This window comes from Lepidochelys kempii, chromosome 12, assembly GCF_965140285.1.
Source record: "Lepidochelys kempii isolate rLepKem1 chromosome 12, rLepKem1.hap1, whole genome shotgun sequence".
Taxonomy (NCBI): domain Eukaryota; kingdom Metazoa; phylum Chordata; order Testudines; family Cheloniidae; genus Lepidochelys; species Lepidochelys kempii.
The window spans coordinates 3,078,555-3,097,099 of NC_136391.1; the positions used below are offsets into that span (position 1 = coordinate 3,078,555).

Here is an 18,545-nt window from a genome sequence, read left to right on the forward strand (position 1 = left end):
ATCAGATTTCTTTTGGCCCAATCCTCCAATTTGTCTAGGTCCCTCTGTATCCTATCCCTGCCCTCCAGCGTGTCTACCACTCCTCCCAGTTTGGGTCTGTGATAACTTTGTAAACAATTGGTTAGGATATTATTCTCAAGCCTCCCCAGGAAAGGGGGTGTAAGGCTTAGGGGAATATTTTGGGGGAATAGGAACTCCAAGTGGTCCTTTCCCTGATTCTTTGTTAAATCACTTGGTGGTGGCAGCATACCCTCCAAGGGCAAAAAGTTTGTGCCTTGGGGAATTTTTACCCTAAGCTGGTAGAAATAAGCTTAGGGGGTTTTTCATGCGGGTCCCCACATCTGTACCCTAGAGTTCAGAGTGGGGAAGGAACCCTGACAACACCCTTGCCCCCTGACCACCACCCCGAACTCCCCTGCCCTCTATCCAACCCTCCCTGCTCCCTGCCCCCTTACCGCGCTGCCTGGAGCTGCAGCTCTGCAGCTGTGCTGCCCGGCCGCCCAGAGCATTGCGCCGACGGTGCAGTGAGATGAGGCTGTGGGGGAGGGGGAACAGCAGGGGAGGGGCCGGGGGCTAGCCTCCTGGGCCAGGAGCCGGGCAAGAGGGTCGCACGGGCCCAGGCCGTAGTTTGCCCACCTCTGCTCTAGAGGCATCCCTGGTCCTGCCCCTGCCATTCGCTGGCTCCCTGCAGCCCGCTATGTCTCTTGGACTCTTTGAAACCAGCCTCCTGACTACCTGGCTCCTGCTGCCCTCTGGGTGCTGAGCTGCCCTGATCTCACTTGCCACGGTCCTGGCACTGGCATAGCCCCAGCGTTGGGAGTCCAGCCTTTCTGCTCTGCTGGGCATAGCTGGGTTAGCACTTGCCCAGCTTTCAGGCTGACTAATTGCTACAAAACCAGCCTGTGGCTGCCAGGCCAGGCTAGGCAGGACCCAGGCAGGGCTGTTGCGTTAGAACAGTGGGTTTATTAAGGACACCTGCACGGCTGACGGTGCGGTCACTGGAATGACCTGGCCCAGGGCTCCTGTCGCTGGCCGGGGAGCGTCTCACCAGGGAAGAACTTTCCCTTCCCAGTCCACAAAGGCCCCGTTGTCCTTCTCGGAGAGTGTCGGGAGCACATTCAGGATCCCTCGGACACTCATGTCAACCGTCAGTGGGACCTGCGGGGGGCAAAGAAGAGTGAGGGGGAGAAGCCTGCCCTGGGGCTGGCCCAGGACACCAAGGGCCCAGGGGCAGGGCCAGGATCTGGGCCAGGATCTCAGCAATCCCATTCTGCCCTCGCTGGCAGTGAACGGGGAGCCAGGTCGTGAAGACAGACGACCAGCTCCAGACGACCATGGCACCAGCAGCCCCGGGAAGCAACGCCCAGGACACAGCATCAGAGACGCCAACTTTCGTTGGCACCAGTGGGTGCTCGCGCCCCACCCCCGGCCCCGCCCTGAATCCATCCCCCCCTGCCCCTATTGGATCCCTCCTCAAATCCCCGCCCTGGCCCCGCCTCTTCCCCAAGCATGCAGCGTTCCTCCTCCTCCCCCTGCAAGCGCTGGGAGGGAGTGGGGAGAAGCCGGATACGGCGGCGCGCTCAGGGGAGGAGGAGAAGGTGGAGGTGAGCTGGGAGGGGTCGGGGTGAGGAGCTGCCAGTGAGTGCTCTGCACCCACCAATTTTTCCCCGTGGGTGCTCCAGCCCTGGAGCACGCACAGAGTCGGTGCCTATGCACAGCACTGACTCCCCAGGGAGCTGGGTTGTCATAACTATAGAGGGAAGGGTAACCACCTTTCTCTATACAGTGCTAGAAAATCCCGCCTGGCCAGAGGCAACCTCCTGTTACCTGTAAAGGGTTAAGAAGCTCAGGTAACCTGGCTGGCACCTGACCCAAAGGACCAATAAGGGGACAAGATACTTTCAAATCTTGGGGTGGGGGGAAGGCTTTCGTTTGTGCTCTTTGTTTACATGGTTGTTCTCTCTTGGGACTGAGAGAGGCCAGACAGAAATCCATCTTCTCCAACCCATCCTAAGCCAAGTCTCCAATATTGCAGCCAGTAGAGGTGAGCCAGGCAAGGCGGATTAGTTTATCTTTTGGTTTATGTGAATTTTCCCTGTGTTAAGAGGAAGGTTTATTCCTGTTTTCTGTAACTTTAAGGTTTGCCCAGAGGGGGATCCTCTGTGTTTTGAATCTGAATACCCTGAAAAGTATTTTCCATCCTGATTTTACAGAGATGATTTTTACCTTTCTTTTTTTTTAATAAAATCCTTCTTTTAAGAACCTGACTGATTTTTCCATTGTTCCAAGATCCAGGGGTTTGGGTCTTTGATGATTTTGAAACCAATTGGTTAGGATTATTCTCAAGCCTCCCCAGGAAAGGGGGTGTGTAGGGCTAGGGGGGATATTTTGGGGGAAGACATCTCCAAGTGGGCTCTTTCCCTGTTCTTTACATGCTTGTTTAACACGCTTGGTGGTGGCAGCATACGGTTCAAGGACAAGGCAAAGTTTGTACCTTGGGGAAGTTTTTAACCCAAGCTGGTAAGAATAAGCTTACGGGGTCTTTCATGTGGGTCCCCACATCTGTACCCTAGAGTTCTACCTGACATGGATCCTGACAACCGCCTCACTGGGATGGGAGCCCCTGAGAGGTGTCATCAATATGGGGGGTGTGATAAGGGAACAGCCTCCAGCGTAACCATTCCCCCTACAATGAACATCTGCTCATGACATGAGGCTGCACCTGGCCTCTCCCAGCGAGGCACCTACCTGGTGGGAGGCTGAGCTCCCCATGTCAGTCTGCACCCAGCCAGGATGGACAGCAATGCTCAGGATCCCGTCTCCGCCATACCCCAAGGACTGGCACTTGGTGAGCATGTTCAGAGCAGCCTGTGGGTGAGACACCATGAGCAGAGAGAGCAGCGTGTGGGGAGATCAGGGACCCACCCCCAGGAAAAGGTGAGCAAGGGGGGCAGCTGATGCAAGCTGCAGCGTGTGAGTCTCTCCTTGGGGATGATCAGCATGTTACTGAGTCGCCACCTCTCACTGCACCGGGCCCACGTGTAGGACCCAGAGTCCTGTTCCAAGGTTTGGGCTGTGGGGTCAGGTGACCAAGCATCATGTGACCCGGAGGCAGTGCTTCCCATAAGAGGGAGCAGAGTGAGACTGGCCTGAACGCTGGCCTGACAGGTAAAATCTGGGGGTCAAACCAGGGGGGCAAGAAAGACTTTTCTTTCCCCTTTGCTGTAGCAGAACACAGGGAACCAGCGTGAATTCGTGCCCTGCTGAGCGCACCCCCTACCTTGCTGCACCGATAAGAGATAACTTGCCCCAACTGCCAGGCAAAGGGATTCGTGATGGAGCCGCCCACACTGGACATGTTGACAATGGCCGCCTTGCTACAGCTCAGCCCTGGCTGGGGGCTTCCCTGGGCAGCCTTCTTCAGCAAGGGCAGGAATGCCTGGCAGGCGGGGAGAAAAGAGCACCCACAGAGTCAGCTCAGGAGAAAGGACCCACACTCCTCTCTTCACCAGCAGACTCTGACTTGAATTGAAGTGGGTCCAGCTGTTGCCCAGCTGCGGCGCAGCACCGCCTGTAACACCTCTGGTGGGCTGGCCCCCTCAGCCTGCTGCTCCTGGGCCATGCTCTCTCCCTGCCCCTCCAACTTGTTCATAGCCTCTTCAGCCCTGTTTTAAAGGCTGGTTTCTCTGAGCTGGGTAATCCCGTTCTGCCCTTGCTGGCAGTGAACGGGGAGCCAGGTCCCAGGCCAGGGTTTACAATAGAAAGTGGGTGAAAAGGGCTGCACCCCTGAGAGACAACCTAAGCCCCAGTGGAGACAGCATGAGGTCAACAGAAGAATTCTTCCATTGCCCCAGCTACCGCCTGCGAAGCAGTGGATTTATTACAGCAACACAAGAACCCTTTCGGCACCACTGTCGTGTTTCCAGTGTAGACACAGCCAATCATACACTGTTTCCCTTCCTTAGAGCCCTGCACAGAGTATCTTGTGGGATTGTACACACCCTCTAGACCCGGGGTTCTCAAACTGGGGGTCAGGACCCCTAAGGGGGTTACAAGGTTATTACATGGAGGGGTCACGAGTTGTCAGCCTCCACCCCAAACCCCGCTTTGCCTCCAGCATTTATAATGGTATTAAATATATTAAAAAGTGTTTTTAATTTATAAGGGGGGGTCGCACTCGGAGACTTGCTAAGTGAAAGGGGTCACCAATACAAAAGTTTGAGAACCCCTGCTCTAGATGCTAGACAGAGGCCTCAACTCGCTGACATGGAAGTATTTCCCCCTATAATACACTGAGCTGTACTCACACAGCATACTGCAGAAATCAGGTAGGATGGTCAAATACCAGCAGCTTTGGCCTAACTCTGCTTCCATCCAAGTCAATCGGAGTTTTAGCACCGAGGTATTAAGAACCTAGTTAGGCCAAAATAATTTACTTCTTCAAATCCTACTTAGTATAAGAGTAAAAGCGAAACTTGTGGGCATATCCGGTATAAAATAGTCCACCTATGATCAGAGCTAAGACAGCCTCATCATTAGCTGCCTTGTCCAATACCTGTCCCTACAGAAGGCTGGACTGCTGGTGGAAAAGAAAGTACCTCGTATCTAGATGTTAACAAAGAGATGCAAATACACACTTCAGGGACAACTTAGCACAGTGTAAGGTTGGGATTTAAGTGCCCAACTCTCATTCACTGTCAATGGGATTTGTGTGCCCAACTCCCTTAACCACCTTTGAAAAACCCAGACCTAGTGTATAGAGATAGAGCAGGCTAGTCCAACAATCACATGAGTGTACAGATAAAAGACATGGGAACGATGCCATGGGGAACTAAGGGTGCAGGAAAAGTTGTAGTTATATTTATCTGTTGGAGCAATAATAAGTGACCGTATCACTGAAGAGCATCCTGTAAGGCACGTGTCCAGCGGGGCACAGCTAAGGTTGTATGGGCAGCCTTAACCTCTGATGAATTGCTCTTCATAGAATCATAGAATATCAGGGTTGGAAGGGACCTCAGGAGGTCATCTAGTCCAACCCCCTGCTCAAAGCAGGACCAATCCCCAATTAAATCATCCCAGCCAGGGCTTTGTCAAGCCTGACCTTAAAATCTTCTAAGGAAGGAGATTCTCTTGTTTGGAATGTCTTTCCCACTCTGGCTGGGGACGCTGATTGTCACATTCTGATTGGCTGGGTCACACCCATGCACTAGCTCCAAAGAGTGACCACTTGTGACCTCCTCCCCAAAAATCGTTTACACTCATCACTGCTCCCATGCTGTCCAGCGGGGTGTCCTGGGCTCAAATGAGAGGGTCAACAGCAGCTGCATGGTGAAGGCAGGTGACAAGAGGCTGCTGTGGGATGGGGGGAAGGAGAGGGTGGGACTGGGGGAGAAAGGGAAAGAGATTTGAAGTGCCCCCCTCCCCTGCCCTGGGAGCTGGTGCCTGGAGCCTTAAAGCCTCTTTAGACCCAATTTCTAAATGGTTCAATTTGCCAAATCCAGTTCCTGACACAAAGTGCCTTGAAAAGGGCTATAAGCCCTGTGGTGGAGCTGAAAGGGCAGCAGCTGGGGGATGAAGGGTCCAGAAAAGCTTAGACAGAAACTAACAAGCAAGAGCAGCATGCGGCACTGGAAGGAACCCTGGTCTTACTATGCTTGCCAGCCATTCTATTTTGGGAGTATTTGTTATAGTGGAAGGATACAGTAGAGAAGCATCAGCATCCTTTTCTCTAGGGAGATGGCCTCTACTGTGGGGGCTGGACTCTTGGCTCAGACCCCACCGGAGCAGGGCTAGGGGCTCTAGGTCCGTTTCTCGAATGGTTACAGTCCCATAATGCACCTGACACGTACACTGTGATGAACACACACCCGCCAGGTTGGCTCATTGGTCCAGGAACCAGAGCCCTGGGGGGAAGGGAAGCGTTCTGGCCTAAGCAAAGTCAAACCCCAGTGTAGCTGGCGACGTGCCCTCTGTTGGGGCCCTTACCTGGCTCACCAGGAGAGGCCCCGTCACGTTGGTTGCATACACCAGGGACATGTCCTCCGGTGTCTCAGACTCTAGTGTGTTCAGCCTCAGTATCGCAGCGTTGTTTATCAGCAGATTCAGCCCCGAGCCTTTCAGATGCTCCTCAACTCTGGCTGCTGCCGCCTTGATGCTGGCTGGGTCCGTAACTTCTACAGAGACAGAGCAGGGGGTTCAGGGGCCTGGTTCCTCTGCCCTGTAGCTAACCCCTCTAGCCGGACACAAAGCCCAGGCTGCTCCACAGAGCCATGCTAAGATCTCGGGAGATGGTAACCACAGCTAGCCGGACCTGAGTTGAGCCATGGCAAGGGCAGGGCGGATTGCGTGGAAGGCAGAGCGTGAAATCGGGGCACCAGGGATCAGCCGGGCGAGTGGAAAGCAGTGCGGCCGTGTGAGTGTTAATGGGGCGGGGGGAAGGGCATGTTGAAACAACAGGATCTTCCCACTGGTGAGCAGGATTTGAAAGCTGCCATCGGAGCTCTGGCAGGCTTGCCCTCGCCATCCCAGGAGCCAGCCTGGGGGCGCCCAGCGGGCACGCTTGTTTGGCAACGGGTGAAACACGCCAATTTTCCCTTTTAAAAAGTGACTGCCGCATTTTTTTTACCCGAACCGTCAGCAGCATTTTTGGGTTACTGGAAAAGCTGGTTCGACGCTCAATAGCCATTTCGATATGTCCCCGAAAACATCAGACAAGCCAATCGGATCCCCGAGGGCGGCTGTGACCCTGTGTGCGAAGTCACTACGCCACTCGCTCAGATTTGGCCCCGCTCCCCACATCCTCGGTCATGTGAGCAGCACTCCAAGCACCAGCGGGATCAGCAGTTGGTCCCAGAAGATCCAAGGCATGGCCAGCCCAGCCACGGTGAGTGCACTGTATGGCTATTGACTGGGCCTGGGGTGCCCCCCAGGAATTTGGGCCCTGGCCATTGCCATAGTTTATCTGGCCCTGGCAGGATCCCTAGGCTGGGATTAGTTCCCACTATCCCATCCCGTGAGAGGCATCCCTGAGGCTAGCAGAGCTGCCCAAAGGGCAGCCCCGTTCATGAAATTGATTCCCTGACTCCAAAGCTTCAACTACCTGAAGGGGGGTTCCAAAGAGGATGGAGCTCGGCTGGTCTCATTGGGGGCAGATGACAGAACAAGGAGCAATGGTCTCAAGTTGCAGTGGGGGAGGTCTAGGTTGGATATTAGGAAGCACTGGAATGGGTTACCTAGGGAGGTGGTGGACTCTCCATCCTTAGAGGTTTTTAAGGCCTGGCTTGACAAAGCCCTAGCTAGGATGATTTAGTTGGGGTTGGTCCTGCTTTGAGCAAGGGGTGCGACTAGATGACCTCCTGAAGTTTTTTCCAACCCTGATCTTCTATGATTCTATGAGTCTATGAAAGCAAATCTGCCCCCAATAGAGAGAGGCCCGTTCAGACCCAAACCAGCCAGGCTCATACATGGCACAGGCAGCCCCTGACTCTGAATCAAAATCATCCCTTCCCTGCCAATCTGGCACACGGGGCAATCTGCAGATACCAGGAACTTCCTGGGCCTCCTCCTGACCAAGCCCGCAGAGCCTGAGTGGGACGTGGGAGACCTGGGAATCGCTCTGCTGAGACGGGTGAGCGCTAGGCACCCTCCCCTTCACTAACACCTAGGCAAGACTAACACTAACAGTGGCTCCCAACAAGGCAAGGAACAGGAACACGGAGACAGGGAGACAGGGAATGGGAAAGAATGGGACCCAGAGCAAGGGAACCTCATCTCTCTGGGTCCAGGGCAGGGCACCCACCTAGTGCAACAATCATCAGGTTTGGATGCCTGGATGCCAAGGTCTTTAATTCCTGAAAAAGAAAAAAGTCAATGATTATTGACAGAGCCCCCAGCGATGGTCAAGCCGGGCATAGTCCAGGTCCCTGCTGCTACCCAGGACCAAGTAAATATCTCATTGCTTTGATGCTGCAAAGCTCCCATGCGCAGGGTCCAGCCCTGGCTTTCGGGGTCTGCAACAGGGGTCTGCATCCTGGGTCTTTAAAACGCCATCATCTAGCCCAGTGCAGTCAAGTCAGGGACACGTTTCCTTGTCCCCTTTAGGACACAGGCACAAACCCGCCTGTGCTCCCTGCTCTCTCCCTCAATGCACTCTGCTAGCTTTGCATGTGTCCCGTGCAGAGCTCGTCCCCAGCCAGCGTAGCTGCCTTATGCGCCAGGGAATGTCAGCCTGGAGCAGTGTCTGGAATCCCCTCTTGCTTGGGCCTGTTGCTTTTGGGTCCAACTGCTGAGAGGCTAGAAGCCCCTCACATAGATTCCCCCACCCCAGGTACAGCTAATTCCATCTCGCCTCACCCCATTCTCACCTGTGCTTGTGCTCCCTCCGGATCCCGGCAGGTCGCAAAGACCCACTCGGGTGGGTTTGATTTCCCCAGAAACTGCTTGGCAAGCCCCAGGCCGATTCCCCGATTGGCCCCAGTCACCAGAACGCTGCGGACATTAAAGCCAGCCATGGTCCCTTGCCTGCCTCTGCCCCAGCCGGCACTGCCTCTGCTCAGTGAGAGCTGGGCTAGCTGCACCCACTTCCCCTGCATCTGGGGTTACCAACCAACTCCTTGATCCTAGCCAGGGACTCCTGGCTACAGTCCAGGCCTGGCCTGTGCAGAGTAAATCAACAGAAGCCAGCGGAGGCTCCCTGCAGGGGTATGGGAGTCATCATGGATTGGAGGAGCTCCCCAGAAGGGCGGAGCTGTGAAGTGCAGAAAAGGAGATGACAAGGGGGGCAGGCTGATAGGAAGCTATGGGGATGGGATGGATTCATGCAATTTTGGAGGGTGACTTTTCAACTGGGCAGGGTTTGCAATCTCTCACTGAAGTGATAAGAATTTGAGCAAGTTAATATTCAACATGGTGAAACTCATTCTCCACCCCCCTGACTTGGTTGAGCCCAGTGGCACCTAGAAGTGGCTTTCAGGGGTTGTGGACTGTAGTTTGACACAGTAATGATCTGTTTTAAGGTACCTGCAGTGTGAGAACCCTACATTTGATTGCCCCATGAAGACTGTGGACAACACCCAGGCTGTGCAGCACACTCCACACATGTCTTTTGAGGGTTATTTATTTTGCAGGATGTTTAACCCTTTCTAGCCATGCGTCACGCCTATGAACTAAATTCTAAAGGAACTCTTTGCAACTACAAAGCTCACCATCTCTGCTATGAATCTGCGCCTAAATGAATTGAACTCATGTCTGTATGTATATTGATCTTTTAACCATACTTTCTCTCTTTTGTTTTTAAATACATTTTAGTTTAGTTAATAAGAATTGGCTGTAGCATGTATTTGGGTAAGATCTGGAATATTCAATAACCTGGGAGGCAATGTGTCCGATCCCTTAGGATTGGTAGAACCTGTTCTTTTATATGGTGAAATAAGATTTTCAGAAATCATCATATTTGACTTAGGTACCTGGATGGAGGCCTGAGGGTGGATCACTTTAAGGGAACTGTGTTGTTTGTACTTCTGAGTAACCAATAAGGTAATAAAGAAGCTGTTTTATGCTGTCTTGGTAAATCTAAATATTGGAATATCCACCAGCTTTTTGGGAACTGTCTGCCCCATTCTTTGCAGTTCACCCTAATTGCGTGACCACAGCTGGCTCCCCACTAGGACCCCAATCTCAATAGGTTATAGTCCAATGTCCAATATCATATTCAGGGCAGACCAGTCAGCACTGGGATCCCAATCTTGTGGCTTAAGCTTCCCCTGCATTGACGCATCGAGCAGATCTGAGATGACAGAATCAGGACCCAACGGTCGATTACACAGTTTTCTAGCATACACTTGACCGTACAGTTATGGGTAAACAATAGGCTTTTGATGTAACCTTTTGCTTTCAAAACACCACAGTAATTCGTTACACAAATTAACATAGGGCAATTTATCCAATAGGCAGTCTATCATAAACTTCAAAGAGACATATAGACAATGACATTACTTCATCCAAGATTCATCTAAATGTTAGGTTTCAGAGTAGCAGCCGTGTTAGTCTGTATTCGCAAAAAGAAAAGGAGGACGTGTGGCACCTTAGAGACTAACAAATTTATTTGAGCATAAGTTTTCGTGAGCTACAGCTCACTTCATCGGATGCATTCAGTGGAAAATACAGTGGGGAGATTTATATACACAGAGAACATGAAACAAAGGGTGTTACCATACACACTGTAAGGAGAGTGATCACTTAAGATGAGCTAATACCAGCAGGAGAGCGGGGGAGGGGGCGGAGAGGGGAAGAAAACCTTTTGTAGTGATAATCAAGGTGGGCCATTTCCAGCAGTTGACAAGAACGTCTGAGGAATGGGGGAGTGTGTGTGTGGGGAAATAAACATGGGGAAATAGTTTTACTTTGTGTAATGACCCATCCACTCCCAGTCTTTATTCAAGCCTAAGTTAATTGTATCCAGTTTGCAAATTAATTCCAATTCAGCAGTTTGCAAATTAATTCCAATTCAGTAGTTTGCAAATTAATTCCAATTCAGTCTCTCGTTGGAGTCTGTTTTTGAAGTCTTTTTGTTGTAATATTGCGACTTTTAGGTCTGTAATCGAGTGACCAGAGAGATTGAAGTGTTCTCCTGTTAGGGAAAAAGGTTTCCCCTCCCGTCTAGGGTTAGGAGGGTAGCCTTCCCTGGACTTCTGTATTAGCCAAACAAAACACAGAGTCTTGGCTCTTTGATAAAGTGAGGCACTTTAATGCTAGCAAGTACGACAGCTGAAGGGCTCACCAATTCCTTTACAGAGGAAAATGGTGAAGCCCCGAACAAAGAACAGAGATGGGCTTTTATAGCCTGGTTCAACATACAGTGTGATATCTCTTCCAGTTCAAGCCGGTTAACCCAGTCTGTTTGAAGTTCTGGGGTAGGTATACACATGGAGGCTTATCTGTATAAGGAATTCTTTCCCCAAAGCGGGGAGTACAGGTTACACACAGTTCACATTCCTTCTACCCATAATCTGAGAGAGAAGACAGATAAGCATAGAAAAAAGACAGAGGCCTAGCTTTACATGATTATAGGGTTGTTTTCTGGTTCTTTTCTTTATCAGTTCCCCCCTTTGAGCCTGAAGATAATTATCTTACATGGCTCATTATTCATTGTTTAACAAGTTCATATGCTTTTCATCTTGGTTAACACCACCCTTTCTTATATATAATATCTTTGCTGGGCTCATGGCTTTGGTACATACCCGGTGGAAGAGGGCATAACAACTGGACACACAGCAGACCCACAATCATAAGGAATCCCACTCCATACACAAACAAGGTTTTTAGCCATCCAAAGTTAGGCAACCAGCTGGTGAGCCAGCCTCATAAGTCAAAGCCCACACTGGGAGAAATATAGGCCTGCTTATGAAAGAAGGCTGACACGTTTGCAATTATATTAGTATCCGTGACCATGCGTCCGCTTTGATTCACAAAAAAGGCAGCGTGTGGCATTGAGAAATGTGCACACCCCTCCCTGCGCACTTAAAAGCTGATCCAGGGCCAACCTGTTTTGCATATTGTAACGGGCTAGTGAGCTTATTTCTTCTTGCAAGGCTTGGATGGCATCTCGAGTGGCGTTAGTAAATATTTCCATTTCGGCTGACATATTTTTTAGAGCGTATTCAAGTTGGCCCACCCCCACCCACGGAAAAAGAATATGGAAGGCTCGCATGCCTGCACTGCCTTCCTCGACAATAGGATTATAACTGGTATCTCGACGGGTTCGTCGAGTTGTGTCTTTGATTTCTATTAAGTCTCTACGATGCATCCCTCCTGGCCAGGCGAAGGCCACCGTGCATCTTCCTAACCACTTTGGGGGCAAGGTTTTTCCTGCCCAAGTACCACAAACCCACCATAAATGGTGATCTCCTAATACTATGCTATAGTTGCCTTTATTGCCCCCTGAGTTCTGAGAAACATCCTGCAATCGTCCCACCAGGGATGCAGCATCATCAGGATTGGGTCCTATCCCCCCCAATTTCCATAATGTAAGGCCAGCAAATTGAGTCGTGTTTTCTCTGAAAATGTACCCCACATAGCCTCCAGCATGGCCATAGTTGGCTACCTCAGTACCATTGGGATACAGCAAAGAGTAGTGCCTGCATTTTTTCCCAAAATTAGAATTTTCTCACAGTGGGTTTTTGGGTATTTTCCCAGAGTAGTTTTACCTCGGGTGCATAGCGACCTTTTCTCTACGCACAAGGGGGCCTTAACAAGCAAGTCTGGGCGATGGTTCGGGATCCAGGTCCTAAAATCTATGGGTCCCCTTCCCCTTTTTTCCTTTTGGCCGTACCACGCCGAACCATTTTGCCAAGAATCGAGGAGCGCTGGAACTGGCAAAATGGGGAACCCTTGCAGTGAATGGGAGGAGAAGTGGGAACACACCCAACAATCACTAACATTCCATGCGTTGGTTAAATGTTGGGCTAATTGTAGAAACGTATTTTTATCCCAAGCCCCCAGGGCAGAGGTCCAGGTTAGCGCCCATAGCCATGCATACATTATAAACACTACCAGCTACTAACAACACAAAAAAAATAATATTAATACAATATTTGTAACAGTATAACTAATGCTCCAGAGTTCTGTAACTGCTTCTAATTCTGCTGACTGACCGGTACACAGTTCATGTAGAAGCGGCGGTTGTGATGGCAGTCGTTGGGGATGTTGGAGCAGGAACCTTTTTACAGTGGCTGCAGTGCACCCATCTATCGATGCCCTCGACCTTCACTGCAGTTGGAGTAGTCAGAAGGACTTGGGCCGGGGCCGACCACCTTGGTTCCAGGCAATGCTTCCTTCGATGGATTTTAACACAGACAAAGTCACCTGGAAAAAGAGAGTGCGCACAAGTATCAAGCGGTAAAGGTTGCGCATCTTTTACTCTGGCCCACACATCACTCAATGCATTTTGCAACATGCGACGATAACCCGCCAACTTATCTTGCCCAGCCATTAATGAAGTTTTTGCTGGGGCAAACCCGTCTACACTGGTTAGAGGAATCGGCAAGGGTTGGCCAAATAGAATTTCGAACGGTGTCAACGAATGCTTCCTATGGGGTGTATTACGAAGATTGGTTAACACTATGGGTAACACTTCAGGCCACTTTAATCCAGTCTGCTCGCATAGCTTTGCTAATTGGGTTTTTATCAGCCCATTCACCCTTTCTACTTTTCCTGAACTTTGTGGATGATAGGGAGTATGCAAGGCCTGTTTTATGCCGAGGGCCTTCGCTAAGTGTTGAATAATTTGGGAAGTGAAATGGGGGCCTTGGTCACTTTCCAAGCGAGTCATTATCCCAAAGCGGGGAAGAATATCCTTGAGGAGACACTTTGCTACGGATACTGCATCTGCCCTTCGAGTGGGGAAAGCCTCAACCCACCCTGAAAAAAGGTCAACCAGGACAAGCAAGTGTTTTAGTCCTGTCACTGGTGGTAAGTCCATGAAGTCCATCTGGACCACAGCAAATGGGTACTCAGGCAGTTTGCAATGTCCCATAACTTGTGGTTTGATTGCTCCTTGATGATTATACCGTTGACACAATTCACACTGTGCAGTGACGGTCTTCGCAGCTGCATGGACCCCCGGAGCAAAAAACAATTTCTCCATTTGAGCCACTAACCCCCCTTTCCCAGGTGCGAGGCCAGGTGGAGTGCCTGGGAAACCTGAGGGAGGAGTTGTCTTGGGAGAACCGGACGACCATCCGGGCTGACGTAGAGGTTGTCCTCATTTAGGTGGCATCCAATGGATTTCCAATGGCTAACTTCGGCCGGGGGCGTCGTCTGCTGGGCAGAGAGCAAAACGGCTGGCATCACTGGTTGCAGTAGCAGGGGTGCCAAAAAAGGAAAAGGGGCTGGAGCCCCACAGAGGGCAGCATGATGGGCCGCCGAATCGGCTGCAGCATTTCCCTTGGAAACCTCATCCGAGGCGCAGGAGTGGCCCTGACAGTGTGTAACCGAAACAGCTGCAGGGAGTTGAATAGCCTCTAACAAGGCCAAAATCAAGGCAACATGGGAGATCTGAGAGGCACTGGAGGTAAGGAACCCACAATGTTTCCAAAGTTGTCCAGTAGAGTGGCATACTGAAAAGGCATATTTGGAGTCAGTATAGATGGCCACAGTTTTGTTTTCAGCTAATTGACTGGCCCTAACAAGCGCCAGGAGTTCTGCTGCTTGCGCTGACTTTTGAGTAAGTAAGGCATGCGCTTCAAGCGTTGTCATCAGGGTAACGACTGCATAGCCAACTCGTAAGGCCCCCAAACTCGTCCCGACAGGCGGAGCCGTCACAAAACAATTGGAGGTCAGGATTCTGCAATGGAATATCGGAGAGGTCAGGACGAGGCGTGGAGATCAAATCCACCAAGTGGAGGCAATTATGAGGTTCCCCGTCCTCAGGCAGAGGCAAAAGGGTTGCAGGATTCAGGACTTCGCAGCGGCGTAGGGTAACAGCCTGATTGGCGAGCAAGGCCAACTTGTACCTGGTCAATCTGGCTGCTGTGAGGTGCTGCGTGGATCCATGATTAAGAAGCGTTGCAATGGCTTGAGGCACTTGAACTAGAAGAGGGTGGCCCAAGGTAAGTCCCAAAGCTTTCTCAACCAATACAGCGGCAGCCGCAACAGCGCGGAGACAGGGCGGAAGACCCTGAGCCACTGGGTCAAGAAGGACCGAAAAATAAGCCACCGGTTGCTGGCCAGGCCCAAAGGGCTGAGTTAGCATGCCAGACGCCGTGCCAGATTGTTCATGGCAAAACAAGGTGAAAGGCTTTGCGTAATCCGGTCTGCCCAGGGCTGGTGCAGAAGTTAATGCTTGTTTGAGGGCGGTAAGGGCGTTGTTGTGTAGAGTTGTCCATGGCAGGGGTTCGGGAACGGAATCCAGCAGCAAATTGGTGAGGGGGTGCGCTAACTCCGCATAAGCCGGAATCCAGGCTCTATAGTAGCCACTTGCTCCCAGTAACTGGTGGAGTTGTTTTTCAGTGGTAGGCCTCGGCATACTCAGAGCGCTTTCAATCCTGTCCTGAGTAAGTGCAGTAGAGGCATATGAAATACGATGCCCTAAATATTCCACCTCGGGTTGGGCAAACTGTAGCTTGGAGAGTGCCACCTTGTGACCTTTTTCGGCCAATGCAAAAAGAAGGATTCAAGTGTCTTGTACACAGGCAGTCTTGGCTGTAGAGCAAAATAACAGATCATCAACGTATTGAATCAAAGTAGAACCCATAGTCAATGAAATAGAGTCCAGATCTCGCTTTAAATACTGGCTGAAGATGGTAGGGCTCTCCCTGTAGCCCTGAGGGAGGCGGGTCCATACGTATTGACATCCGTCAAAGGTAAAGGTAAAGGCAAATAGGAACTGTGAGTCTGGGTGCACAGGGATGCTGAAAAATGCTGAAGACAGATCAATCACAGTAAAATAAGTAGCTCCTGGGGGAATAGCAGTTAAAATAGTTGCTGGATTGGGAACAACCGGAGCTCTCGGGATCACAATAGCATTAATCAGTCGGAGGTCATGCACGAAACGGTAAACCAGTTTGCCATCGGGGCCAGGCTTGGGTTTCTTAACAGGAAGAATAGGTGTATTGCAAGGGCTGGTAGCCTCTTTAATGATTCCTTGAGTTAAAAGCTGTTGTAGGACTGGCTGAATGCCCTCTATGGCCTCTTTAGGCAATGGATATTGCATTTTTCAGGGCAGAGGGATGTCTGTACGGTAAGGGATATAAACTGGTTCTGCGGACTTTAAAAGTCCAGTTTCAGTGGACGCCGAGGCCCACAATGCTTCAGGACTATCAGATAACTCAGCCGGGACAAGGGGGGCACTGGGTGTCATTGTGGTGGCATTAGTGGCTAACAATGCCATTACCGTAGCTTCAGGGACGGAAGTAGGGACTGAGATATATAGCCCCTCCGGGCTGCAAGTTATAGTTGCTCGTAGTTTACATAACAAGTCTCTGCCTGATAGATTTGCAGGACAGGAAGTTGCAATTAAAAAGCTATGATCCTCTGATAACGGGCCAAGCTGGGCCGTTTGCTCCGCAGTTAGAGGAAGGGCGCACACGGAGCCACCTATAGCTTTTACAGTTGCAGAAGTGGTAGGAAGGTTGGGGTCCTGCAGAGTACTTCTATCTGCCCCGGTGTCAATTAACATTGAATAAGTTTTTCCTCCCACCACAACTGGAAGTTCCGGGTGGTTTGCATCCAACTGCACTGTCCAAGAAGCGGAGGGGGTTCCTGGCAAGGGGGACGAAGCATTGTGGGCAGCTAGCTTTCAATCAGTACTCCCTTTTTCTCCCCCCCTTTCCTGTACTCTCTGGTAGGCTTGCATAAGAGGGTCAGCTGACTGGCGGGGGTAATTTGGGCACTGGGCAGCCCAGTGTCCTTTTTGTCGGCACCGCTGGCACTCATCTGGCCCTGCCCTCCCGGGCCGTGTCTGGAAGTTCTGACCTTGTGGTCCCCATCCCTGGGTAGAGCTGCCTCCTCTTCTGCCTTGTCCCCGAAAGCCTCCTCTCCTACGGCTTGCATCTCGTCCCCGAGAGCCATCTTGGAAACCTTGCAGTTGCAGATTAAGGAGCTTTTCGGACCTCCTAGTGTCTAATTCCTTCCTATTCCTCCAGGCATGGGCTGCTATCCCCACCACCTCCTCCAGCGTTTTGTTTTCATAAACTGGTTGACTACACACATACTTCCGAGCGAATGGTAATAAGTTTTTTACATACTGGCCAATCACTTGTGTTTTTGCTACAGGGGAGGTTGGATCTAAGCCGCCATGGTTTTTCAAAACCTTACAAAAGCGGTGGAAGAATTCCCCTGGGTGCTCCTCATGCTTTTGAACCCATGCATCTACCTTTCCCCAATCATACACAGGCTTAGACATATCCTCGAATGCTTCTAAGATTCGCTTTCTCATTTTATCTCACTCTCGAACGGTCTCTGGAACATCCCAATCCATTTCAGGTTTCTCTTGCGGATAAGCCGCACTGCCTTGCACCGCCTCTCTAGCTTTCTTATACACCGTTTCCTTCTCACCCTCGCTTAGCACTTGATTCAAAATCATCTCCACATCATCATAATTACAATTATACATTGTGAAAATACCCTTCAACTTTTTAATAAATTCTTCCGGATATTGTCGAAATGAGGGAAAAGTAGATGACCAATTCATTAGATCCGTGCTGGTAAAAGGGACATACACCATCTGTGTCCCCCCCCCCCTACCGCTCGGCAGTTGTCGCATAGGCATTTGGACTGCACTAGCTATTGCAGCTCCAGTGACTTTTGCCTTAGGGGTGCCTAGAGAACCGTGAGACCGGGTCTTTGCAGGGGTTGCATCACTGGGGTGTCGTGGATCAGGACGTGCCAACCCCCTGGTAGAGGTGCCAGCCTCTGGATGGTCCCCCAGCTCTGTGTCGGTTGTGGGGATATCGGTAGCTAGGGGGAGAGTGGGGCCGCTCCTCTCCCCGTTCGGGGGTGTGGGTGCATTGGGGTCAGGCTGCAGTACCCCACCCCATAGCCAGCTACATTCTTCCAATGGTATAGGGTCCCTTCTTTCAATGGGAGTTGGGGATAAATAGACTTTGACGCTTTTAGCTTCCGGTCAGCATTACTAGATTCTGGACTGTAGGGTGGGGGCCGCATGGCTTTACGTTTTTCTACCTCAGCACATAAACTAGGAGTTACACTGGCGCTTTTGCGCCGTTCGGCCTCCCTTATCCATACATCAGAATATTTAAGTTGCCGCGGTTGCAAATCATACAATACTTTTCGTAATTGAACAATGTTATATAACTCAAATGTTCCCTCCCCCGGCCAGCGATTTCCTGGTTCCGCGTTGTCTTGCATCATTCCCACCCAGGGACCTTGACACAGAAATATAAACTTATACAAAGCTTTGTTGCCATCCGATTGTAAGGCCTTGATATCCCTATCATAATGTTTTAACATATAGCCCAGAGGCGTAGAAGGATCAACAGTTCTACTGGACCCCCCCCCCCCAATCTTTTCCCAAAGACGGAACCTCTGGCTGTTGTCTAGACAATCACAAAGGAAAAATTCAGAACTCACCAAGTTCCCACCGGCCGGTGTTCACCAATAGGTCCGGACCCTAGTGCCTTTAGGGATGCCTTATTTCGCCGAAGCGGTGGGTGGAAGAGAGACGGGAAGCCTTCAGGGTTAAAGCAACCCAGGTGCCGGCAAGAAGGATTCAGAGTCCCGACCGTCCACCGGTCCGGAGAAGCAGCAATCCCGGATGAGCCCCCAAATTGTTAGGGAAAAAGGTTTCCCCTCCCGTCTAGGGTTAGGAGGGTAGCCTTCCCTGGACTTCTGTATTAGCCAAACAAAACACAGAGTCTTGGCTCTTTGATAAAGTGAGGCACTTTAATGCTAGCAAGTACGACAGCTGAAGGGCTCACCAATTCCTTTACAGAGGAAAATGGTGAAGCCCCGAACAAAGAACAGAGATGGGCTTTTATAGCCTGGTTCAACATACAGTGTGATATCTCTTCCAGTTCAAGCCGGTTAAC

The 18,545-nt window shown here is 50.9% G+C and overlaps 2 protein-coding genes across 2 annotated transcripts; both read right to left on the minus strand.

Moving 5' to 3' along the window:
* Positions 1–999: 999 nt before the first annotated feature.
* On the minus strand, positions 1,000–8,510 carry LOC140896074 (C-signal). The gene is made up of 6 exons (XM_073307149.1): positions 8,364–8,510; positions 7,799–7,850; positions 5,986–6,173; positions 3,281–3,439; positions 2,749–2,868; positions 1,000–1,158 (listed from the first exon to the last, which is right to left on the minus strand). The coding sequence occupies exons 1-6, from the start codon at positions 8,508–8,510 to the stop codon at positions 1,045–1,047; spliced, it is 780 nt and encodes a 259-aa protein (XP_073163250.1). The 3' UTR covers positions 1,000–1,044.
* Positions 8,511–14,239: 5,729 nt separating this feature from the next.
* On the minus strand, positions 14,240–15,709 carry LOC140916617 (retrovirus-related Pol polyprotein from transposon opus). Its single transcript, XM_073358290.2, is given in 1 exon segment — positions 14,240–15,709. A coding segment is annotated over 1 exon segment (1,470 nt).
* Positions 15,710–18,545: the final 2,836 nt, after the last annotated feature.

Coding starts and splice junctions, on each gene's coding strand:
- LOC140896074 (XM_073307149.1), bottom strand. CDS start 8,510: ATGGCTGGCTTTAATGTCCGCAGCGTTCTGGTGACTGGGGCCAATCGG. Junction 6,174..7,798: donor CCTGATGATTGTTGCACTAG/GTGGGTGCCCTG, acceptor CTGTCTCTGTAG/AAGTTACGGACCCAGCCAGC. Junction 1,159..2,748: donor GGAGCTCAGCCTCCCACCAG/GTAGGTGCCTCG, acceptor TGCCCCCCGCAG/GTCCCACTGACGGTTGACAT.